The sequence below is a fragment of the Lepisma saccharinum genome, chromosome 16, assembly GCF_977018435.1.
Source record: "Lepisma saccharinum chromosome 16, izLepSacc3.1, whole genome shotgun sequence".
Lineage (NCBI taxonomy): Eukaryota > Metazoa > Arthropoda > Insecta > Zygentoma > Lepismatidae > Lepisma > Lepisma saccharinum.
In genome coordinates this window covers 42,000,709-42,027,328 of record NC_139244.1, presented here as the reverse complement: position 1 = coordinate 42,027,328, position 26,620 = coordinate 42,000,709, and the positions used below count along the sequence as shown (strand labels likewise).

At 38.2% G+C, this 26,620-nt stretch overlaps 1 protein-coding gene across 2 annotated transcripts in view; it reads left to right on the top strand.

Moving 5' to 3' along the window:
* Positions 1–26,620, top strand: part of LOC146000434 (uncharacterized) — a 127,885-nt gene that overhangs the window by 20,629 nt on the left and 80,636 nt on the right. For both annotated transcript variants that reach the window (XM_083138057.1, XM_083138056.1), the window contains 6 exons: positions 1,334–1,625; positions 3,109–3,352; positions 10,476–10,595; positions 11,937–12,237; positions 13,109–13,276; positions 24,799–25,415. In XM_083138057.1, the coding sequence (XP_082994183.1) occupies positions 1,334–1,625; positions 3,109–3,352; positions 10,476–10,595; positions 11,937–12,237; positions 13,109–13,276; positions 24,799–25,415 (1,742 nt within the window). The remainder of the gene's footprint in view (positions 1–1,333; positions 1,626–3,108; positions 3,353–10,475; positions 10,596–11,936; positions 12,238–13,108; positions 13,277–24,798; positions 25,416–26,620) is intronic.

Here is a 26,620-nt window from a genome sequence, read left to right as displayed (position 1 = left end):
CCATTGGGAGGATGGAAGCAGGGCAAACACAACGTGAGGTGGCTGCAGCCCTTGGTGTGTCACGCAGGGTCATTTCCAGGTTGTGGACACGATTTCACCAGACAGGTACAGTACGAAGGAGGCCTGGGCAAGGTCGCCCACGGTCAACAACAGTTAGGGAAGACCGGTACTTAGCATTGTCGGCTCGCAGGAATAGGCAGCAAACTGCAACTGACTTGCAACATGGTCTTGTTTTGGCAAAAGGACGAAGAGTCTCGGGCCAAACTGTACGAAATCGCCTGCGGGAAAGGGGTCTTTATGCAAGAAGACCAATGGTGTGTGTCTCTCTGAATGCCCAACACCGTAGGGCCCACAGACAGTGGGCTGTGGAACATCGTGAGTGGGGACATGGAGAGTGGAGTTCAGTTCTCTTCTCGGATGAGTCGCGTTTCAGTCTCCAGTCAGATAATCGACACATTCTCATCTGGAGGGAACGTGGGACTCGCAATTATCCCGCATATGTGCTCAAAGTGTCTCAGTATGCTGGCGGTGGCTTAATGGTATGGGCAGGGATCAGTGTTGGTCGACGTACCCCCCTGCACATTATCCGGAACGGTACTTTGACAGCCTTACGGTACCAGGATGAGATCCTCAGGCCTCATGTTGTCCCAATGGCTGCAGATATCGGTGATCGTTTCATTTTTGTGGACGATAATGCCCAACCTCACCGAGCACGTCTGGTTGACGCCATGCTACGGGATGAGGGTATCGAACGAATGGTATGGCCAGCGTCCTCCCCAGACTTGAATCCCATTGAACATGTGTGGGACACACTCGGAGGACGCATTGCTGCTCGGCCAGCGCCACCTACAACTCTGCAACAGTTGGAAATGGCCCTTCTGGAGGAATGGGTGAATATCCCGCAGGCTGTCGTTGATAACCTTATTGGTTCCATGCAAAACAGATGTGCAGCCGTCATAGCAGTTCATGGCGACCACACGCCTTATTAGAGGTATAGATCCGTTGCGTATCTGTCCATTTCTGTTGTCTTATCACCTTGCTGTTCTCCTGATTTTGTGCAGTACCTTGCAGAAATCACCCCTAGAACTCTGTTGTGCTAATGACTCAATAGACATGTATTGTACTGGTTGAGGACACACTCACCTAATCAAAATACATTTGTACTTTTGACTTACCAACTTTGGTTTTGGGATTTCTTGCTTGCTCCCCTAATTTTTTTGACCAGTGTATTAGCATCAATGGTAAAATTAGAACCAATACTTTCCAGTGTGTCAGTTACTACTCAACCATAGCCTTTATTATTTCTGTTTCACCTACTCCTTTATAATTGCAGACACTGAAAAGCAGAGAAAAGAAACAGTTTTACCTGTTAAAATGGAAGCTGTTTCTGAAGTGAAACCTGAACAAGAAGGAGCAAGCACAGAGAAATCAGACGAGAAAGCTAAACCCGAAGGCAAAGGCTCGAAAACTGGAGGGAAAGGAGCAAAAGAGGAAAAAGGTGGTAAGAATGAAGGAAAAGCACCAAAAGCAGAGGAAAGTATGGTGAAGACAAATGAAAAGGCAACTCCATCAGATATTCAGACTGCAGAAGATCATCAGAGAACACCTTTCCCTGGATGTCCAAAGTAAATATAGTTTTATACTGGCTTCTTAGCTGAGTGGTATAACTATTTTCATTATAGATAACTAGGGCCCGGGTAAAGGTAAAGAAGGTAAAGTGTTCCCCTGTGCTTAGCACCCCGCCATGAAGGCGTATAGGGGGTGTGGGGGTAACGCCCCACACTTTCTTGATCCGGTCGTGAGTGAGGGTGAGTGATGTGATCAGCATCATGCCCCTGACCGCGACTTTATGTTATAACATATTTTTTATTTGGCATCGGATCGAATACTGGGGTGAGACCTTTACATATCTGATGAAAGTCAGCCGAAATAGACTAACTTGATAAGACATATTTTGACATATTTGATCAATTTCACATTTTTACAATATATTTCTTCAATTTTCTCGTAATAAGACATATTTCTGTATAATTTTGTAATTGTCTTGCATATAATCGGTTATTTTATAATTTATTCCTTGTACAGCGCAACAGTTAGTTTATATTAGTGATGGTAAGGAATTACAGACAAAGAAATTAAAAGCAGATGATGTCTTTTCTTACCAACTAGTACAGAACAAACATTATTGAGGAAAATGTTATCCGTTATTGTTATGCTGGCATGAGAATCACCGTACACAAGTTTCAATTGTTCTCGTTTGTTTGCCTTTTTGTAAGCTGTTTTTCTGATTCTATATAGTTAAAATCTGCCTAAAAAGGTTGTGTTTGTATTGATTGCCTAGATTTATCAGAGCTGCAGCGAGCTGTATATTATGTTTTAGTTTCCACAAAGGTGCAATAAATCTGACACATTAGTAAATGAAACTTAGATAATTGCAGTGAACCTCATAATATTTTCAGTATTTTTCAACTACGTTTTTCTGTTAAAGAAATTCTGACTTCATTTAATACCCCACCCAAGTTGATCTTCACTGGAACTTACTGACTCCTTGTATTATAAGAAATTCGAAAGTACTGTTGTGCAGATTTTTTGTTTTTACTTTTTAAAGCAAAAATCTTGGAAAATTGATGCATGTAATTAATGGAATACTTATACACTAACACTAATCAATATTTATGAACAACTTTTAATTATTACAATTTTCAAGTATCGGTATTAGTGGGAATTGGTGAAAGTATTGGTATCAGCTCAGCCCTATTTCTTTTTCATAATTCCAAGGATATTTAGGTTCTGTGAAAGTGGTCTGCACCATTATTGTGGATCTTGCAAGACATCTGGAATCAAGAATTGGTATTTATTGGTGATTAAATTCCAAGTAATACTTTTCAAAATCGATATCACCTGCAACAGCCTGATACGAAATATTGCTATCAGCTCAACCTTAATATGTACTAATCTTTTTAGCCAAACTTATAGAACAACTTTAAATTATTTAATAAACAGTGTCAGTGAGAGTGGAGACATGCGAGAGTATTTATTTGTATTGGCTCAATGTACTCCATATTTTAAAGATTCTTGATGAAAAACATTGACGTTTCTGTTTTCCAGAGCAGCTATTCATGACTTTTGGACGCAGTGGCCAACAGTTTTTCATCAAACAATGGATGTTCTAAAGGATGTAATGTACATTTTGTACCGTCCACCTGTGATCCCTTTGGATGTTGAAATTAAGGAGCCTGAACTTTCCACTGTAAGAAGAAAATTGAATGATGACTTGGCTTATCTTTTTTATGATCTACAGGATGTTAAGCGACAGCATAAAAACTACCTAAGAAATATGTATGTCTTGCCTGTAAGTAGAGAAAGTAAAAGAAAAGAGAAGTTTGAGTAGTTAGTAGTATGTTCCAATTTCATTACAGATTTCGGGATATTGTCAAATGCTCACGTATATTTGTAATAGTTATTTTTCATTTGGATAATTTTGTTTTGGACATTAAATGCACAGCACAATTTTGCAACTCGCATTTAGATAAAGAACATTAGACTGGCCAAATTAATGTTAATTTTAGTAATTCCGTTAATCCCGTTAGTCTCAATTTAAGACTATACCTGATCATTAGTCCCAGGCTTTAATCCTAAATAATGCCTAGATCTGTGTTTGCCCCCTATAAAGGTAGAAAAACGAATTTAAAAGAACCAACAATGAAAATGAAAATAGGATCACAACTAATATTGTATTATTTTTTTTAAAGAACATGCGGAACATTTTCCGCCAGGCTATTTCCTCCGAGTTAGTGTTACCAACTTAGCTCTTTTGGGGCCAGATCTGCCTCTTTTGTGCACTCGTTTGGCTGTGAACTAGGGTGCCAGCCCCCATGTCCCACTATGATGCCATCACTGGCTCTGGCCCACATAGACCAACTTTTCCCATGAGTATACATTTTGCACATGACATGATATTGTTATATTGGCTGCATCTCCCCACTCCCTCTTTCCTTCCCAGCTACTTTTTTATAGTGCCATGGGGATAACATAATATTGTTATCCGGGAATTCTTTATTTTCGATTTCATACAATCATCGGTGGATTATTGGGATGGGTGATGCTGCCGGAAAACTTAGAATAAATTATCATTACTTTAAAGTTAACGGTAATAGCAGGACCCCCACCCTTTTGAAACCTAAAATTAAAATTACTCTAGGAGGCACTTTATCCAGCATTTGGAAATCTAACTCCTTGAAAGTCAGTTTTAACTTAATTTAATGTGAAATTTAGCTCTTTTATCTGTATCAGGTTTGGCAACACTGCCAGGATGGTCATAGGCGGCAAGGAGAAATGCATTTCGCTTATTGGAGTATTATGTAATCACAAAATACTGTTCTTCACACGGTATTGGTGCAATGTAAATGGAAACTTCAAATTTTCCATAATTTCCAGGATAATTGTACTCCGTGAAATGTCACATGGCATTTTTGCAAAACCTGTGAAACACCAAAATACCGGAAAAGTATCGGTAATTAAGATCCAACCGATAATTCCCAATACTGATACCGATACATCAGAACCAGTATCGGCTAAGCCCTAGTTCTTATTCATTTAGCCAACTCTGTCATGCAGCTTCATTTCTCTAACTAACTAAAACTAACTCCCTAGCCTTCTTAAACCCAAAGGTTCATGGCTGCAGCAACACAGGCCTTCCATCTGTCCCTATCTTGAGCAAGTTCTATATACTCTTTTCCATCCCTACCGATTTCCCTTAGGTCCATCTCAACGTTGTCCCTCCATCTTCGTCTTGGCCTTCCTACAGGTCTTATTTTCAAATACTCTCAATTTATGTTCCTCTTTCAATGTAAGGGACCAAGTTTCACATCCATATAATACTACAGGCAAAATTACTGTTTTGTATATTTTAACTTTTAGTTTCTTAGATATTAAACGAGAAGACAAAAGTTTATGAAGAGAGAAGTAACATGCATTTCCTGAATTAAGCCTATTTTCTATTTTCTCTTTAATATCATTTTCATTTGTTAATATTACTCCTAAGTATTTGAATTTGCAAACTGGTTCAAACGAGTTGTTATCAATAATTAGATTTTGATTATTACCTAACACTTGGTTTCGGCCTGTAAGCAAATATTTAGATTTCTCTTTGTTAACTTCCAAACCTATCTCTCTAGCAGTTTTGAAAAATATTTTAGCATTATTCTTAATTGTATTCACATCATCCCCCAGTAAGTCTACATCATCTGCATATGCTAACAACTGAGTCACACCTTTTAATTTTAGTCCTTCTTTAGTTTCTTTTACTTTCCTAACAGCATATTCTAAAGCAAAATTATAGAGCAATGGAGATAATGCATCTCCTTGTTTTAACCCATCATGAATTGTAAATTTGTCAGACATATTAATACCCACACGAATTTTACTTTCTGTTTCACTGGTGCATATTTTTATCATACTAACAAGCTTCTTAGGTATTCCAAACTCGACTAATATATTATATAATTTATCTCTTTTGACCGAATCATATGCTTTTTTGAAATCAATGAATAGCTGATGGACATTTTGATTATATTCCCACTTTTTTTCAAGTGTCTGTCTGATGTGAAAAATTTGATCTGTAGTTGATCTGTTACCTTTAAATCCACATTGATAATCACCTATAATTTCATTAGCACATGGGGTTAGTCTTGTTAAAAGAATGTTAGATAATATTGTATATGTTGTTTAGAGTAGAGAAATTCCACGGTAATTATTGCAGTTCATTTTATCACCTTTTTTAAACACAGGAACAATTATGGATTCTTTCCACTGTTGAGGGGTTTCTTCTTTATTCCATATTAAACAAATTAATTTATGAATTTGACATATTAATGAATTTCCACCATATTTAATTAACTCAGCTGGTATTAAATCAAAGCCAGGTGCTTTGTTATTCTTTAGCCTTTTAATAGCATCTTTAACTTCAGTCAAGTTAGGTTCTGGAACTAAAGGTTCTGCTGTGTGGACTTCATTTACATCTGATTTATCTCCTACATGGACATTTAAAAGGTCATTAAAGTAGTTCTTCCATCTATTTAGAATATCGCTTGGGTCAGCTAGAAAATCACCGTCTTTATCTTTTATCAAGTTTACTTTAGGTTGCCACCCCTTTCTAAACTCATTTACACCTTTATATAAATCTCTGATATTTTTATTTTTGCTGTTTGTTTCAATTTCGTTAATTTTGCTTTTCAAGTAATCTCTTTTTTTACTTCTAAACATGCGGTTAACTTCTCGCTTTATTCTATTATAATTGTTTAGATTTGTATCATCAGAGTTATTTAACCACCTAAGTCTAGCCTGATTTCTTATTTCTATTAGATTATGACATTCATTATCAAACGATGGCTTACTTTTTCTCGGTTTATGGTATCCTATACTTTCTTTAGCTGCTGATTCTATTGCATTACGTCTGTTTCATTTATATTTTCATCATCATTTAAATCCTGCAAAACATCAAATCTATTTGACAGTTTAATTTGGTAATGTTTCTTAATTCTTTCATCAGTAAACTTTCCTGTATCAAATTTTAGAACTTTTAGATTTTGTTGCTTATGATTTATCACTGAGAGTCTTTCTCTTAATTTAGCAATTATTAAATAATGGTCACTGGCACAGTCAGCACCTCTATGTGTACGAACGTCAATTATACTAGTATGCCTTCTCTTATCAATGAGAATATGATCTGTGTGATTATGAGTTTTACCATCTGGAGAAGACCAGGTATATTTATGGATATCTTTATGTTTAAAAGTGGCACTTTTCACAATTAAATTCTTTGAGGTTGCAAACGTAATCAATCTTATACCATTATTGTTACTTAATTCATGAAGACTTTCTTTACCAATCGTGGGTTTAAATGTCTCTTCTTTGCCAATCTGTGCATTACAGTCACCTAACAGAATTTTCATATCATACTGAGAAAATTTATCAAAGACCTGTTCTAACTCTGTATAAAAATCATCTTTAGTATTATCATCTTTATCTTCCGTTGGTGCATGTATGTTTATTAAAATAATTTTACACCACCTACCCTGTAAAACTGCATATGATATCCTACCATTAATAAATTCTACTGTTTTAAGAGCCGAGATAATTCTATTATTTATGAAAAAACCTGTTCCAAAATTATGATTTTCAGTACCACCATAGGAAAAAGTATAATTTTTAGTTTTACAATTCCCTTCTCCTGGCCACCTAACTTCCTGGACAGCTACTACATCTAATTTATACTTAACTATCTCATTAACTGTACACTGAACTGCCCCAGGCCGGTAAAGGCTCAGAACATTCCAGGTGCCTAATTTAATATCCTTATTCCTAATGTAGATCTTATACTTAGTCCAGGGACCTCCCAAAGTAGTCCCCACCCGGAGATCCGAACGGGGGACTATTTTACCTCCAGAATATTTTACCTTGGGAACATCCATGGCCTTACATTGCTGTTTCTTGACATTTTTTTTTTTACAGTGCAGAGTTGTCAGCTCTACGCCTAACCCCCAATATGAATGGAGGAACTACTACACAAGACAAACACAAACACATTAGACAGCACTATTACTACACAAGATGAACACAAACACATTAGACAGCACAACTACTACACAAGACACACACGAACACATCACAACTATAACACAAACACACCACAACTACTACACAATATAAACATATACAAACTACACACCACAACTACTACACAAGACAAATACAAACAAATTAGACAGCACAACTACTACGCAAGACAAAACAAACATACTAGACAGCACAACTACTACACAAACATACTAGACAGCACAATTACAACACAAGACACATACATACACACCACCGATACTACACAAGACAAATCCTGCAACTACTATGCTATGCAACTACATTGAATTGACAATTCATCACATGGCAGAGATGACAGAATTTTATTTTAATTTCATCTAAGGTAACCATATTTTGATGAGAAAACCGATGGTACAAGAAATATTTTTTTTTCACAAAACGAAAAACCAAGTTCTTTATTTGGCAGACAATGATAATTTGAATGTTTTTTATTGTAATCTTACTAGTGAATTGATTAGGAAACATGATGAATTCGAGGCTAAGGGATCAGGTTGGTCTTTATGCGGAAGTCCTCACAGATTAATCGCTTATGTAAACAAATTTACACCTTTTTCTGCTTCGAGCTACATTCCACTTCCGGTAGAAATTCAGCATGAGAAAGCCATGCTGAACATTTATAACACCAACAATAAGTGTTTTATGTGGTGCATTTTAGCAGCACTTCACCCAATTCATTGTTCAAATCATCCGGAACAGGTTAGTCATTACACACAATATATTGATGAGATTGAATATGCTATGACAGGCATCGAATACCCTGTTGCTACTACTGACATAACAAAGTTTGAAAACAGGGTACAAAATGGAGAAGGAAAACTATTAGCTATAAATGTATATTCGTATAGTTCAGTTAAGCATTTTGTGGTATGAACACATACGTGTATACAAAATAATGGTTGTACCCAGCAGTAGCTTCATTTCTCTCAATACTAAATCAAATATGTTCATTTTGTCATGTAAAGAAATTGCTTCATGGCCTCTCCTAGACTTATCGAAATTGAACTTGGCAACAACTTCGTGCTTTGGCCATTGTAAGAACATTATTTTATTAAATGATTCTCAGCATAAATACTGTCAGCATCAGATTATGCTTTCACTGATTTGCGTCGCTGAGCATGCTAAAAAGATAAAATTACTGTGACCTAGAGACAATTCATGACATTGCTCATTCATTTGAAATTTAAGAATTTATGTTTACAAAGTACTATTTTTAAAATATATTTTTTGAATATTTTCTTCATATGTTTTTTTTCAACCATGGATGGTAATCCCACAGATATAGGTGATTGACTTAACCTTTCATCTTTGTTCATTATATTTGACAGTTTATATTACGAGGCTTGTCCGGAAAGTAAAGATACAAACCAAAAATAAGATATAAAATAAATGTATTGCTCGCAACTAAAGTTACACTTGATACACTGATACAGAGGCTATTTCTCCAAATAGGTGCCACCATTGTCCAAACATTTGTTCAGACGCGGAACAAGTTTTTGTATCCCTGAATCGTAGAAATCCGCCGCCTGCATCTGGAACCAAGTTGTGACTTCTTCCCTGACTTCATCATCGTCGGCAAAGTGTTTTCCGCCAAGATTTGTTTTGAGGAACAGGAACAGCTGGTAGTCGCTGGGTGCAAGGTCGGGGCGGTATAGCGGATGGTGAAGGACCTCCCATTGAAACTGTGCAAGCAGATCCTTGGTGACATTCGCAGCATTGGGGCAGGCGTTGTCATGAATAAAGCTGATTTCACTTGACAACATGCCTCTCCGTTTGTTTTGAATTGCACGTCGAAGATGTTTCAAAGTCTGGCAGTAGGTTTCAACATTAATCGTTCTTCCAGGCGGCATGAATTCCACCAGCAGGATACACCATGGCGATCCCAGAAAACTGTTGCCATCAGCTTGCGGGTTGAAATTGACGTTTTGAATTTTTTGGCTTTTGGAGAATTGGTATGGTGCCACTGCAGTGACTGCTACTTGGATTCAGGCGTATGGTGGAACACCCATGTTTCATCACCTGTCACAATGGAGTGTAGGAATGCATCTCCCTCTTCTGCGTAGCGAGTAAGAAAGTCAGTGCATATCCCAGTCGTTTGGTTTTGTGTTCGTCAGTCAAATGTTTTGGGACCCAGCATGCACACAACTTTCTGTACCCTAACCCACTCACAGCTTCATGAATAGTGGTTTTCGAACTGGCAGGAAACATCACACACAATTCTCGAATTGTCACCAGCCTATTCGCACGCACCTCTGCTTCAATATGATTGCGAAGGTCGTCAGTGATCACGGACGGCCTCCCACTTCTCTCTTCATCATGAACATCATGTCGAGCTTCTGCGAAGGCACAGCACCATTTCGCCACATTTTGACGATTCATTACGTTCCCATACACAGTCACAATTCCTCGGTGGATCTCTGATGGACGCTTTCCTTGTGCCTGGAAAAACCTGATCATGGCACGCACTTCGCACTTGGCGGGATTCTGTATAGCCACTGCCATTTCCAACGCGTGTTCCTCGCACAAGACTCAGCACACAGCAGTGACGACACTCCCAATCTTCGTCGTATGGATCACGGTTACTGCCAGTATTGCCAACTTTGGTACACATTTTTCCCCTAACGTGCAAATGTGTTTGTGTCTTTACTTTCCGGACAAGCCTCGTACATCAGCACACTATAAGTTAGTAGAATTGATAAATTTTATACCATCACACTGTTGTAAACAAAATCTTGCAACTACTATATTGGCGGTTAATTATTTCGGAATATTACATCCTTAATATTTAACAAGAAAGAAATATTCATTTGTACTTTCAGATTGGTTATCCACCAGGGCCTGTAGACTTAGATGCAATGGTTGAATATTCTAAGCTAAACAATGAAATACCAGCTGAGTGCTCCTCTGTTCCATTCTTGGTTCATGCACTTCTAACACAGGTAAGTGCATCGTTATTGGGGATCGGCTTGGCCCTAGTGAAAAACACTCAAAACATGAATGACGCTGCAAAATTGTATGATGGTGTATTCTTGCCAGGATTAGAGACTGAAAAGGTCACATTTTTCTCTAACAAGTTTTTTGATTTGTAGATAGATATTTCATGTAAAAATATTTTATTTTTCTTCATTTATTTTCTTCAATGTCGAATAAACTTTGCTTCTTTGATTAGGTGCAAAGTTGAAGACTTAACATTTACATATTAATTAATGCATGGGTTACATCTTGTGCCAATGTTATTAAAAGTAAATAAGAGCCATCCACCTTGTTATACTTATCTGAGGAAGTCTGTGTGAAACAGTTGAAATATAGTGGAACTTTGATTTTTGATTTGAGGGGACCAAGGAGGATATGTAATATCCCAGAATGTAGAATTGGCATTTCACTGTATTGTGTTTAATAAACAGAATGTGCCAGAACCAGTAATAAAAGGGACAAACTATCACTTACATTATTTATTTTTATTTATATATTAGTGAGATAAATCATTGCTGAATGACCTGGAAATTTGTTTGAAAAACCTGAAAAATCAGGGAATTTCTCTTGGAAAATTAGTGGAAACCATAAAACATGCATCACAAGTATCGGTTTACAGCATATACGTGTGTGTGTGTGTAGGGGTGGGGTGGGGGTGAGGTATGGAAAACACAGTAAATGTTCACATAATATTTATTAGGGGTGGGACAGATTAATTGATATTTTATTAGTAGTGGCTGATGTAGGTATATAGATAAAATTACAGATATTTCTATAAATAGCCTGTATTCAAATGCACATTTCTGCCATTTGTACAAGTTCCATGAATGCAATACTATTAGGGCTGTACTGATATCAATGCAGGCACTCATACTGATACAGGTACTTTTACCAATACCAATGGCACTACTTCAACATTGTAATGCTATAATTTACCCAGAATATTTATAAATGTTAATTATCTTCCATTTTAACTGTAGCATATCAATCTAGTAGTCATTTGCGGAAGCCTCCCCTATGGCATAGTGGTAATGTCATCGCCTTGTAATCAAGGGGTCTCAAATTTGATACCCAGTGAAGGCACGTAGTGGTTCAGATCCCACTTTAAACTGTTTGTCCAGTCCCGATTGGCCTCTCAGTGATTAAAGTGGACTTAAAAACAAAAATCAAATTCAAATTGAATGGTATAGTTACCATTTTAAGCCATGACTCTTGCTCTGATTAGCCTGTATGTACATAAAAATGGATTTCAAATACACTTTTTGTTTGTTCATAGTGTTAGTTCTTCATTATCAAAATATTTTCAGGTTGAAAAGCTAGTGGGTGAATGGGAGAAGGTTGTAGAAGAGCCAGAACACTCTCATGTGGTAGAATCTGTTCCAGTCTTACTTAAAACAAAAACTCGTCCTTCAACCTTGCCAAAAACGAACTCCACAAGCAGTGAACTTCAAGTAACAGAGAACAAATGGTCCGCTGTTTCAGAACAGTTTGATAAGTTGAATTTCAAGTATGGAATAAATGAGATTTACATTCCCCCACCAGAACTTGAGCAGACCCGGTTTCTAGTATATGGAGATGAAGTGAAGCTAGACACGTTCCATCTTAAAGGTCAGTTAAATATATTACTTTTAATTTAAAGTTGTTCAGGTTAATTAATTATAAATGTTAATATCACAGGGTGTTCCAAAAATAATACCCTGATTTTCGTTGTTGATAACTTTCCAACGTTACATCTGACTTATGGTTGTTCATTGCAGGTTAGCCCCTTCATTGTTGAAGTTTGTGAGCCAGTGATTGGCACTTCCAAATTCGGTACTAGATACTCTCCAAATGTGTTATGTGAGTTAGAATATTTTTTTCACATTTTGCATGTCATCAGAGGTGTATCATAATTTTACTGATAAACTGATTCTTCAGTATGCATATATTGGCTGATACTAATAGATAGAGGCACATTTTTTTGGTAAATAAGAAAACAAGTTTGCTTAGTGATGCAAGACATTCCAATGGAAGGTGAAACATCTTGGAAAATATTCATTTACACGTGACTTCATGTAGCTATTGGAATTATTCCAGGTATAACAAACACAGCATGTTTTCTTTTTTTGTGCCTTTTATTTTTTAAGTGTTGAACCCAAAAAATGTTGAATTTTAAAGGCATGAAAAAGTGTGTGTCATTGCACATGCCCATAAAGATTTTTTTTGCAACAATTAACATGTTTTGGTTTTTATCGCATTTACGAAAATTCAAGGTCTGTAATCATCATTCATCCTCTGTCAGGATTAATGGAGAGTTCGTAAAACAATACACAGTAAGCAACATAAAACATCCATGAAAGTGCAAGCACTAATGAAAACTTGCTGTGAATTCAAAACCTCTCTACTCGTTCATTCAAACATGAACAGACCACTTATGCCCAGTAACATTTCCATCTCAGCTTTTGACAGTTTGTAATACCAGATTATTTTCTTTTCATAGACTGCAACGTGGATATAACAGAAGCAGTATTTAAAATCCTGAAATTAACACCAGCGTGCCTGCTGTGGAATTATTTCACACTGGCAACAGAGGAAGAGCAACTGTTGAATAGTTTTCATATCCATGAGTTACAGCAGAGCATGGGAAACCCTCACATCAGCAGGGAAGGTAAGATCAATGCAGTAGATAGTATAAAGCACTGATCTATTGAATAGGTTACTTATTTCAGTTTTGATCTGGTCATAAGTCAGTTCGTTGAAGTTTCGTCTAGTCCGTATGTCTTGGAAAAAAATCAAGGCAATGTCAGACAAGAATAGGGGTAGCATTTCCTTTTTCTTTTCTTCATTCCAGTTTAAGGCTGACGCTATACTCGTAAGTTTAGCGAAAAAGTGATCTACATCACTGGGATTCTGTCCAGTAAATGGAGAGGGTACTGGTGACAGGGGTGGGTGTTTTACGGGATCTTTTAGGAGTTACAAGTTCTTGTAGGAAGTGGGGGATATGCATCTACTGCTGCTCGTGAACGAGTTACAGGGGGTGAAAATACTGAAGGGACTTGAGGGTTGGTTGGGGGTTCAGTAAAAGCGGAGGCTAGTTCTAGTATATGATCTAGGGATTGGTCTAGGTCATCATGTAAGTTGAGATGCAAACTATTCATGCACGTTGATTTTTTTACGTTTGCAATTACAAAAGACAAGGGAGAGAGAAAAAAACTAAGGGGGGTTTAAGTACAACAAAAAACACTTGCACCAAACAAACTTCAGACTGTTTACTCTAATTTCAGTATTTTACGATCACAATTAGGTTGTAGGGTGGGGGGTGATTAGTGTAATCTGCACGGAGGGTGAACTTAATTACATAAGGCCGAAGTATGTCTACCTTGAAGTGTTGGGTTGAGGGACTAAAATTTAGCATAAAATGCTTGTATCTTCAACAGGGCTGCGGTGAAAGGGTCATACATCTTTACTATGCAGTGCCCCGCATCTCCACCATGAAGTGTGACTCGGTTTAATAAGCTTGGGGATCATTGAGTCACAAGGAATGTAGCTAATTATGCATTGCGAGAGGTTTTAATTTGATAACTTAATTTGGCCTATTCTGCAAAGAAGAGGAATGCCTGAGCAAAATTTCTCTCCTCACTTACCTAGACCCGCTCGTGAGAAGATTGATGTAAGTCCTGGGTTCGAGGTGCAACTTACTGACGCGTCTTGCACCTTAAGTTATACGCTGCCTCAAACTTCCATGTTTCCATACTCACTATACTTGACGTAATATTACTAACAACTGACCCAGAGTTTTACCTTCCAGGACGTTTTATACTGTTCTCCACATCCTTTGTTTCTGACCCCTCAATGAGAGGTTAACGCCTCTATCTTCCCTGGAAAGTCTCCAGAGGAAGCGAGGCTGGGATTTCATACTCAGCGGTATGCGATTAAAACAATAATCCTAGTCTCTTTGGTATGCAGCATTGTCGTTGAATGAGCGGGACGTTTGTCAGTTTGGAGAGGTGAAAAAGGAGAGCTTTTCCATATTTTGCTCAGCACTCTTCACTATAGTTATATTTTTTTTGCTATGTTTGATTTCTGATGACACATGTTTTGCAGTTCAGGTTTTTTTATGAACAGTGGTAGCATTAGGTTGGCTTAGAGTAACCAACTTTCGGCTATGAATTTAAGGAAGATTTCCAACTTTTGGCATTGGGAGATTTAGTTACGACAAATTTTGCACATTTTTAGCAGCATGCTGTCACTCCAGCAAATGTTTGTGGAATGGATAATATTAAACAAAAGAATTCATTTACATTTTATACACACATGTGACAATGCAGAATAGAAATTTAGAAATTTGCATGTTTCTTAGTCCTAGCCTATGAGTATTTGTCCACTGATGTTTCAAAATGAAGCATTTTTTAATCTTCTTGTGCAAATTTCAAAAACTTTACAAACAATGATCATAATTAATTGCTACCATTGGTTGCGACGAGCTACATGACATTCGTTCAACTTATTGATTTGAACAAAAATGTGTTCAAACTTATTGGTTTAAACCAGACAACAATGACTCAATAACTGAGTCTCAACAATCTTGAAACGTGCCAAATGTCATTAGTTCGAATTATTTGTTTTAAGAAACTTTGCCTGATAGCGCTGGTGGCGCGTGCAGATCGCTGGAAATTTAATTTCTATACCTTAAGATTCCAAATAGTAAATACTTGATTTACAGCTAACAATAACCACTTTCCATAGTAACAACACTAACCCAATTTACACATGCGAAATTCCCCCCTTCTGAAAAAGAAGAATTAATCATTTATACATTTTCACAAACAACCAAATACAAATGAAAGAAAATGTTGAAGTACGCAAATATAAACACAAGAAACAATGAACCTATTTATTGAGTTGAATATAACACATGTTTCCTGCTTATGAAAGCATTATCAATCAGTCCTTATTGAACTATGAGACGTGAAATAACTGTCGATACGTGATCGAAAAAATTACCATTTATAGTCATTTAGCATGCACCTTTTATGTTATATAAAATTGGTTACAAAAGTCCATATTACTTCCTAAAATTGACGTAAAACCAAACTTGGAACAAGCTCCTCATTTATTTTGGCATGTACTGTACGTTTCTTGAACGAGAATAGTTCGTTTTATGTGTGCACACAACCTTTTTCAGACATGGCGTCGATGGCCATTTTGTAATTATCACATGGTTCGTAGCGAGTACTAGTACCGTGTCACATAAGTTCCAACACACGCGAGATAGCTATCTCTTAAACGAACTTTGCTTATCCGTAGGTACCACGATTTGCGAGAATTTTCTTCTTCTCAAAGTCACTTAAGGAAATTTAGTTTCCTTACCTTGTGTCTCGGGAACGAAGAATCCAGCATGCACGAGTCCACTCCTTACCTCTCTGGGAACCGAGAGCTCGACTCACTTCCAACGTTTTTTTCTGCATTGTACTTCTACTCCATGCTATTATCCGCTGTTTTATCCTAACTGCAGACGTCAGATTCGTCCAGAAACCACTGGAAACAATTACAATTTCCTCAACAGTCGTGACATATCTTTCTTAACTCCATTTTCTTTTCCGGAAGTCCCATTTCGATCACCGCGCACCCCTATCGATAACTACCATTCTTTTGCGCAGAGCACAATTGTCTTTACCAAACAACAATTTACATGATTTAGAAACCACACGTTAACAAATATGTGTATGCGTTAAAAAACCTATTGTAATGCTTATTGAGATAAACTTTTTGCTGTTAATTAAACAATGGCATCTAGACCAAAACGCTGTAAATTTTATTACTTTCCGCCATTACTGCGAATTGCCCATGCGTGCAGTGACCGACACATCAAAATGTCCTTGTGCATAAGCAAACCGCGAGCAAATCGGATATCAAACAAAGGAGTTTACAATTTAAATACGCACAACGGTCAGAGCCATCTTGCGACTCCTCGCGTAACTACGAAAGCAACAAAGTTTTTATACTGCATAGGCATTCCACCTATCGTGAATTCTCTACACTAGACGAGTTCATCGTCTTAGGACGTAAGTTGGGCTTCTTTACCCCAGCAAACACACACGAAACTCAAGTTTCCAGAATGCCTTATGACAGCTCATCATAAATGGCGCCCAACATAGGGCTGAACCCTCACACAATACTTTTGATACAATACTAATTTTAGACTTACATCAAACAAACATTCATATTCTACATATTCACTAATATACATATTTAATATATACAGACATATTAATTTATAGTTTACAATATGAAACATCCCGGATCACCAACTCTGGTGACTCCATCATTCTCCCGAAAGAAGGAACCCCGCATGTATCTTGGTGTCTTGCAAAACATAGTGGCTTGTATATTCTTGGTTGGAGCAGGAAACAAATGAATGCCTAGGCCCACCGCAACATTATACTTACTTGACTATTAGCCCGCCGCAAGCATAACCTAACTTGACCTTTACCACATCATACCTGCCCTCACCCGCAAACTCAACAACACCCCCATGGAACTACCTAAACAACTTTTATTTTGCTTCTGGATTCATTCTATCTGAGCTAATCACTATTAGTATGAGCGTAGTATGAGCCTTGTGTGCTACTACCCTATTGCGCTGCAGTTGGTATTTTCTTAGACCAGACCACAACAACGATGCAAATAGTGGTGTTCCTAATATTTATGAGATGAATACCCTTGAGCAATCTATCATTGAAAATGTCTTATCTTATTTTGGAGCAATCAGGAAGATTTCAGGCTCATCTCGCATGCTAGTACGCCGCAGAAATTTCACCTACTTGGTCAACTCGCCCGCCGCAGGCTCAATCTCACTTTACCCATACGAGAAATTTTAACCTTGCACTTCCCCTACCCCACCTTTATTTACCGTGTCCTTAACTACTACGTCTGATTCACAGCTAAACCCCATCGTCTGTAACATTTCATCCACACCTTCCAAATTCAAATCTAGTAATCTTTTCACCCACATTTTTACCTTGTCCTCTGAACAATTCCAAACTTTACAATTTTCTATCGACTGGTGATCCATTTTTTCTCCTGTCACACAGTCTATTAATGACAGCGTAGAATCTTTACTGTTCTTTACACAAAGATAAGGGCCGACAAAGAGGTCACAATATTTCCTTATCACCTTATCTCCGGTACCACTTAAGATCTGATTCTTGACGAAGACTAGCTTACCTTCTCCCACTACAGGTTTCACATCCATCTTAGCATTTTGTTGCTTCAATTTATTTTGCCTTTTACTGAGACTAGACAGATTCGCCATGACTAGCTTGTCATTCCACGTGACATTGTTAGCATCGACCCCCAGCGTCGGTATATCGGTCAAACTCTTTGTCATGTTTAATCTCAACTCCATTGGAGAATATCCTGTTTGTGACGAAATGGAACCATTCAGAAGGCGCAGAGCTTCAGGTACTCTTTCCAGCCATTTGTTATGATTGGAATTACAGAGTATTCTCATGAAACGGTTCAATTCCGAATGATAGCACTCTACTCAATTTGAGCTCGGATGGTACACCGGAGTGTAAACAAGTTGTACCCCCCATGTTTTCATTGCATTCTGAAAAATTTTCGACTTAAATTGTGGCCCATTATCAGAAACTATCCTCTGAGGAATCCCCAAATGAACAAAGTACACTTTTGACAATTTATTCACAATGGTATTAGCATTGCTGTTAACCACCGGGTATGCCACCATGGCATAATTGAGAATATACTTTGCTAACCAGTTGAAACATCCCAGAACCCTATAACATGTTAAATTTCTTTTACACAATATCTACATTCAAAATAGATCCCATAAAACTCAAAATTTGGTGTGTCAGATAGCCAGAAATATGTTTATCTTACAAACACAATTCGATGTTTGGACAAACTCAGCAACCTTAATTGCGACTGTGCAAGGAGAATTCACTAAAACCAGAAGCTAAATCAAACAGATGGCGACAACAGCTCCGTAAATACATGGCGCGCAGTCACTGCCACCAAATGTACCACTACCATTTTTGTTATTAATCTTGGAACCGTACCAGGATACTCGCCCTGAGTAAACCAAAGATACGTTTTATATGTCTTATAATTTTATGCTGCCATGCAAGATTAATTGAAATTAATTTGTTCCCTCTTGAATACTGGTTACCATCGGGTGGCATATCTCAGATACCCCCTACCATCACCATGTCATGTATACAGAGAAAGCAAACCTATTGAATGTCGTTACTTTTACACACCAAAATACAGACTCCAGACGAACTTGTGTCAGGACTAAGCCTATACTTTTGGCAAATGTCCCCTCAACACTTTATCGTTCTCACATTTCCTATGTGTGGAGACGTATTTTACAAAGGACGAACAAATACAACATCTAGTGTCCCTGATGTTCCCCTACGTTTCTTTAGAACACCAATCAACACGATTCTACCCCTGAGAAATTCGCATAATATTTTACAATGAAACTTGCATGCACATGTAACAGCAAATTCAAAATGATACTGCCCACTTAAAGGCTGTTGGCTCCAAAATGATAGTGAGGCTGCTTGACTTGTTTAATATTCCCATTTCAAATTTCCCGCACCAGACTGTCCATCAGATATCTTTTCTGAGCTATAAACTTGACACTAGACCCCAACTGAACTGACGTTTCAAAATAGACACAAGTTAGTATTCAAATGATAATTACATTCAAAAATTTATGTTAAACTACCCCAAGATACCTACGTTATTAAATCCGTCAAGCTAAATATATTATCTTTAATATTTACAATTTGTACAAAGCAAAGTTACTATCACTGATTAGAGAGTGATGATCGCTCCGATGATCTCATCAGGCTTCATCTTTGAGCAATCATACTCAATATATGCATCCCATGCCATTTTCTTCTGACATGAGTGCGATGCCAGATCATTCTAACCCTGTACCAAATAAACAAAGCCCAGAGAAGACAAATACTCAAAATTTCCCCCAAAACTTTTGTATTGGTACTTTTCCGAGGAGACCCTTTTGTTCTTCTCTTCCTAATATGGCTTGGATGGAGAGATACTCTTCCTCCAGCAACAGTTCGACTTACTACCAAAGTTTTCTTGGGAAGTGAGTCAGTAGGTGACTTCATTTTAACTCTGATGCGCCTCCCATATCTGACTGAATAACCAGTGCCTAATTTCATGAAAGAAACGACACATGCCATACTGGCAATTCTTTTGGGCATAAGAACACTCATAGGACCACACCTAATGCAACTTCTGGGTTCGATTACTGAATTCCTCACAACAGTCTGCAATGGATAACCAACTACTGGTATGACTACGTTGTGTACCGAATGATCTTGAACTATGGACACTAAAGGTAAGTCAATACTATTTTCCCCAACAGACACAACAGACAGGATAGATTTGTTCTGAGATGATACTGAATTTGAGTGTAGACACTGAGAATCCACCTTACTTTCCGGACACCCTGTATCAACTTGCACCGTGTGGACACGCTTACTCAACGAAGATGAACCTAGAGAACCACTTTGTTTACAACCAACACCCAGTAAAGGAATTTGCAAGCTCAGTTTTGGGAAAGATGCATCTTTTGTGCAGAAGCCGACAGGGAAAGACTCGTCTCTGTTACCCGACACCCCAAAAGACCACTCCTCGCTTATCAAATATTTTCCTTTATTACCCTTGTGGTGTTTTTGCTCTAACGTTCTATTTCGGTTCAGTTCGTTGGTACTCTGTGCATAACTTTCTGACCAGGCAGTCAGAGTGCCTGTGCAGTGGTCATGTTCGACCGAATGTGAAGTACACATGCAATTGGTGACCGCAGAAGAAGTTACAACACCATTCATCAGTTCAACTTTACTCCCTGACAAATCAAACTCCTTCGTCAAAGACTCATGCCTTTTTTCTACCAACTCAGCCCTGTATTGTGATACTGAAAACGTGAGATCGTGCAGACCCTCACTTGTTTTAATAACATCTTGCTGCAGCTCTAATATGCATTTACTGGTGCCCTCCAGATCAGACTGCAGTTTCCCCACTACCTTACTTGTATGAGCTGCAAGTTCTGTTTTGAGCAACTGATTGCTGTCTCTGAGTTCTGATTTGAGTGACTCAGTGCATTCCTTGTTCCTTTCCTGACTTTGTTTAATAAAGGCGAACAAGGAAACTAATGTGACCGGTTCCTGCTCTGTTGCCATTATTAATATTAGCTTTAACCACAGCAATTAACCAACTAAAGATTAACCTACTTGAAACCCAACAAGAAATCCAATAACGCAGCCCCTCTGCACTTGAGTCCTCGTAATCTTGCGACGAGCTACATGACATTCGTTCAACTTATTGATTTGAACAAAAATGTGTTCAAACTTATTGGTTTAAACCAGACAACAATGACTCAATAACTGAGTCTCAACAATCTTGAAACGTGCCAAATGTCATTAGTTCGAATTATTTGTTTTAAGAAACTTTGCCTGATAGCGCTGGTGACGCGTGCAGATCGCTGGAAATTTAATTTCTATACCTTAAGATTCCAAATAGTAAATACTTGATTTACAACTAACAATAACCACTTTCCATAGTAACAACACTAACCCAATTTACACATGCGAAATTCCCCCCTTCTGAAAAAGAAGAATTAATCATTTAAGCATTTTCACAAACAACCAAATACAAATGAAAGAAAATGTTGAAGTACGCAAATATAAACACAAGAAACAATGAACCTATTTATTGAGTTGAATATAACACATGTTTCCTGCTTATGAAAGCATTATCAATCAGTCCTTATTGAACTATGAGACGTGAAATAACTGTCGATACGTGATCGAAAAAATTACCATTTATAGTCATTTAGCATGCACCTTTTATGTTATATAAAATTGGTTACAAAAGTCCATATTACTTCCTAAAATTGACGTAAAACCAAACTTGGAACAAGCTCCTCATTTATTTTGGCATGTACTGTACGTTTCTTGAACGAGAATAGTTTGTTTTATGTGTGCACACAACCTTTTTCAGACATGGCGTCGATGGCCATTTTGTAATTATCACATGGTTCGTAGCGAGTACTAGTACCGTGTCACATAAGTTCCAACACACGCGAGATAGCTATCTCTTAAACGAACTTTGCTTATCCGTAGGTACCACGATTTGCGAGAATTTTCTTCTTCTCAAAGTCACTTAAGGAAATTTAGTTTCCTTACCTTGTATCTCGGGAACGAAGAATCCAGCATGCACGAGTCCACTCCTTACCTCTCTGGGAACCGAGAGCTCGACTCACTTCCAATGTTTTTTTCTGCGTTGTACTTCTACTCCATGCTATTATCCGCTGTTTTATCCTAACTGCAGACGTCAGATTCGTCCAGAAACCACTGGAAACAATTACAATTTCCTCAACAGTCGTGACATATCTTTCTTCACTCCATTTTCTTTTCCGGAAGTCCCATTTCGATCACCGTGCACTCCTATTGATAACTACCATTCTTTTGCGCAGAGCACAATTGTCTTTACCAAACAACAATTTACATGATTTAGAAACCACACGTTAACAAATATGTGTATGCGTTAAAAAACCTATTGTAATGCTTATTGAGATAAACTTTTTGCTGTTAATTAAACAATGGCATCTAGACCAAAACGCTGTACATTTTCTAACTTTCCGCCATTACTGCGAATTGCCCATGCGTGCAGTGATCGACACGTCAAAATGTCCTTGTGCATAAGCAAACCGCGAGCAAATCGGATATCAAACAAAGGAGTTTACAATTTAAATACGCACAACGGTCAGAGCCATCTAGCGACTCCTCGCGTAACTACGAAAGCAACAAAGTTTTTATACTGCATAGGCATTCCACCTATCGTGAATTCTCTACACTAGACGAGTTCATCGTCTTAGGACGTAAGTTGGGCTTCTTTACCCCAGCAAACACACACGAAACTCAAGTTTCCAGAATGCCTTATGACAGCTCGTCATATGGTGTTCTGATTAATTTAGTACTAAGCTGCTTTAGTTTCTCTGAACAGTTCATTTATTGCTCATCAGTGAAAAAATTATTTTCATGTGGACATTTGAGCCCTGAATGGTCAAACAAAGCCTAAGATTGTTTGTTTCTTAAATCAGTGAAAATATTGACCTATCTTTGTTCTACACTACCTGTTTTTACCACATTCGTAATCACAGCACTTTTTACATTGAAATTCTTCATACATGCTGTCCTCATTCACGAAGTCAAGATTAAATTATTTTACAATGGTTTGCAAATGTTGCAAATGAAGGAAAGTAAGTTCAGATGCTAAAGTGTAAGATCTTGCAGTCGACTTGAAGATTCGTATGTCTTGCCAAATTCATATTATATTGGATTGTTAATGAAATGTACGTGAGAAATACAGTGTCCCACTCGTAAGGGGCCCCCGGAAAAAGTGTTATAAAAATCTTAATAAAAGAGGAACTAAACCAAATTTGTACATGACATACCTTTATGGTTGAGAAATGAAGGTACATTACAAGAAGTGCTGGAAGTGACCTACCCCCATCTGTATACGCAGTTCAACACGGTGCTGCATGTTCGTGAATGTTCTCACATAACTCGTTGACGTGGCGTGGTTCCACTTGTCAGGATACGTGAACTCACAAAACACACGTTTATGGAGTAGTGACAACCAGCATGCAATCGTTGAGGAACCCCTTCATTCATAGAAGGTGGGCGTGTTCTGTGCATTATCACAGCGGCGCATCATCGGGCCAATTTTTTGACACTACTGTCAACGGTGATGTGTACCAGGCATTGGTTCATGAATTTGTGAACCAGTTGGATGACGAGGATGGCTGTGGTGGAATCATTTTTCCCTGACCAAGTGATTTCAAAAGGATTATGGCCCCCAAGGTCACCGGACTTGACCCCCTGACTTTTTCTGTGGGGTCACCTTAAAGGTAGTGTGTACAAGAAGAAACCACGCACCATCGACGAGTTACGTGAGAACATCCGCCGTGAAATCCAGGCAGTCACGCCGAATACTCTGGCAGCAACATTCACGAACATGCAGCGCCGTGTTGAACTGTGTAGACAGGTGGGGGGGAGGTCACTTCCAGCACTTCTTGTAATGTACCTTTATTTCTCAACCATAAAGGTATGTCATGTACAAATTTGGTTTCATATCCTCCTTTATTAAGATTTTTATAACACTTTTTCCGGGGTCCCTTACAAGTGGGACACCCTGTAGAAAGTCAATAAGGGAGCTGGGCCGATCCAAAAAAATGAGCTCTAATATGGGAGTTTCCAGGAAATACGTGACAGTTGGTCTCCCTAGTTTGGCTCCATCCAGAGACACTCAAACAGTTGATGCCAGATTGATGACTCAAACTGTCAGTTGATGATACCTGGGATTTCAGCTCTGATATTTGCTATATGAAATGAGCAAACAGCTCATTATCTATTGGCTACTAAACAAAGGTGTGTGAATGCTTATTGGCTGACCTACAGCGCATTTCAAAAGTAGCACAGCCCCAAGATTGATCACTTACAATATGAAAAACAGGTCTTCTACATATGAATACGTGTTCATTGACATTCATTTTAATACTCACAAACTCAGTGATTTTTTTCATTATGTTAGTTTTAGAAGAGGAGAGAATAATTTAGGAGTGGGACAAATTAATAGGTACATCTATTGATATTGATTGATGATGATAATTACTGTGTACTTAACTGTACAGGTAACTAGTCTCCACATTACTGCATTGTGTACCTATCGTTACAATTAGTAGAGTTAGCACAGAATTTAAACTAGGAAACATTGGTGCTGCTTGACATTCCAGATATAAGATGCATGCATTGCCATTTTTACTAAACTGTTGAGTGTGCTTAGTGATTTCTGATAGAACATTTTGCTTAGAATCACATGCTACTCACCAGGGATTTCTTTAACACTGTTCTTTTCCTGACTTCGACTGTTTGACAAGTGTTGTGTTAATTTTAGACACTTGATCGTACTTTCTGAGTGTTATAGTGTAATGTTTATAGCCCTGTATCATTTTGTAATCAAAGGGTCGTAGGTTTTATTCCTTTTAGGATCATAGTTCAGTCTCGATTAGCTAATCATTACTTAAAGTGCATGTAAAACAAAGAACTTTACAGCATTATATGATCTTTTCAGTACTGGAAATCATTCTGGGCTTGACGCTGTTTGAGTTCGTGGAGTTGGAGTATTTTGACACCTTTGCAGGGGAAGTATACTTGAAGGCAAGCAGCATCCCGACCATCCTTCAAATCAGAAGCATCAACAGAAGCCGGGAGAGTGATTTCCACGAGAGAAGTCTCCAAGTCAGCAGTGTACCGACTGTTGTACGACTGAAATCCGCCCTTCGAGAGACCACAACCGACTTCAACGTTTCCGAGAGCAGCTCACAGACAGTCATAAGGCAGACATCAATTTTCTGCACAAAGCGAGCCTTTGGCGGATACCGTAGTGTTTCCCTTCAAAGCATTCTGTCGGAGGCAAGCTTCGACCGAAGGGCATACTCGAGCGAATCTAGCAGCATGGAGGACTCTTCGTGCGAATCAGCGCATGAAGTTCAAACAATGTCCTTGATGAGTTTGGCTTCGGAGACTTCAGTTGACAGTGCTTGTGAGAAATTGAGGAAATGTGTTGAATTGCTGGACTTGCTGTATTTTGCAAGGTCGTTGATTGAACCGAAAAGTGGGTATCTTGGAGTTATTTACATGGAAGACTACAGCTATGTGGAAGATCTGGATCCAGAAGTTCTAGTGCAGGTAAGATTGCCTGGCAAGTAATATAGATATTATTTAGGATTGAGCCAATACCACTTTCAATGATTCCCACTGACACCAGTGCTTAAACATTGTAACAACTTAATGTAGTTGAGAATAGTTACATATGTTAACCCCTTCCCTGGGGCAACGTTGAAGGAAAGTGCTTCCAAAAAGAAATCATATCTATATAAATACAACTGCAAATTCGTTTCATTGTAAATAATGTAAAAAATAACTATAAAAGGACTTTCTGCATAATGAAGCTATTGAAAGCAATCTACATAAGATTCTGCGGCATAATGAAGCTAGGAAAGCAATCTACTCTGCCACAAATTGTAAAATTATTTCTCTTGTAGTCTACGGTTATTACAAGCATAAGAACACAGTTTTTCATTGTGATGTTTCAGGAGAACACACGCTACCTTCATCAGACTTGTTTTTTCTTTTCTTTTATGTCTGGTGAAGGGAGCGTGTGTTCTCCTGAAACGTCACAATGAAAAACTGTGTTTTTATGCTTGTAATAACCGTAGACTAAAGAGAAATAATTCTATAATACAAGCAATGTGTACATACAAGAAAAATCACAAATTGTAAAATGCAGGAAAACACTCAATACATATATATATATATATAAATCAAAGAAGGCAAAAGGAAACACTCACCGGACAATAGAAAAATTCAAAATTTTCCCTAACTTCGTAGCATCTCAGTGTGAGGAGAAAGAGACGGAACCGGAAGTTGAGGCCCTGCAGAATTGCCAGGTCCCCATCGAAGAAGAAGCGGTGCGTAGAACGAAAAAAAAACACTATTTCATCACCAGGCTCGTCGGAAACTGTGAGTGGGCAGGATGGGTCGGGAGGGACGGAGGGATGAGATATGTTGGGAGGGTGGGATGAGGTGGGTTAAGGTAGGGACGTTACTGGTTGGCCTTGTTCAGGCCAGGTGGAGTGGTTACACTCATGGCCGATATATAGGTCCTCTCCCATCTTTTGTGAACAGAGGTGTTGGCTGGTTGGGGTAGGAGATGGATGATCGCTACCCGGAAGCAGTCATTGAAAGGGATGTTGTGGTGGTTGGTGTGAATGGCGACAGTGAAGTCCAGGTTGTGGGTGGAGGAGCGGTGGTTATTGATGCGGAGGTTGAGGGCAGTAGATGTTTCCCCCAGGTAAAAATCATCACATATGTTGCAGGTGAGGACGTAGATT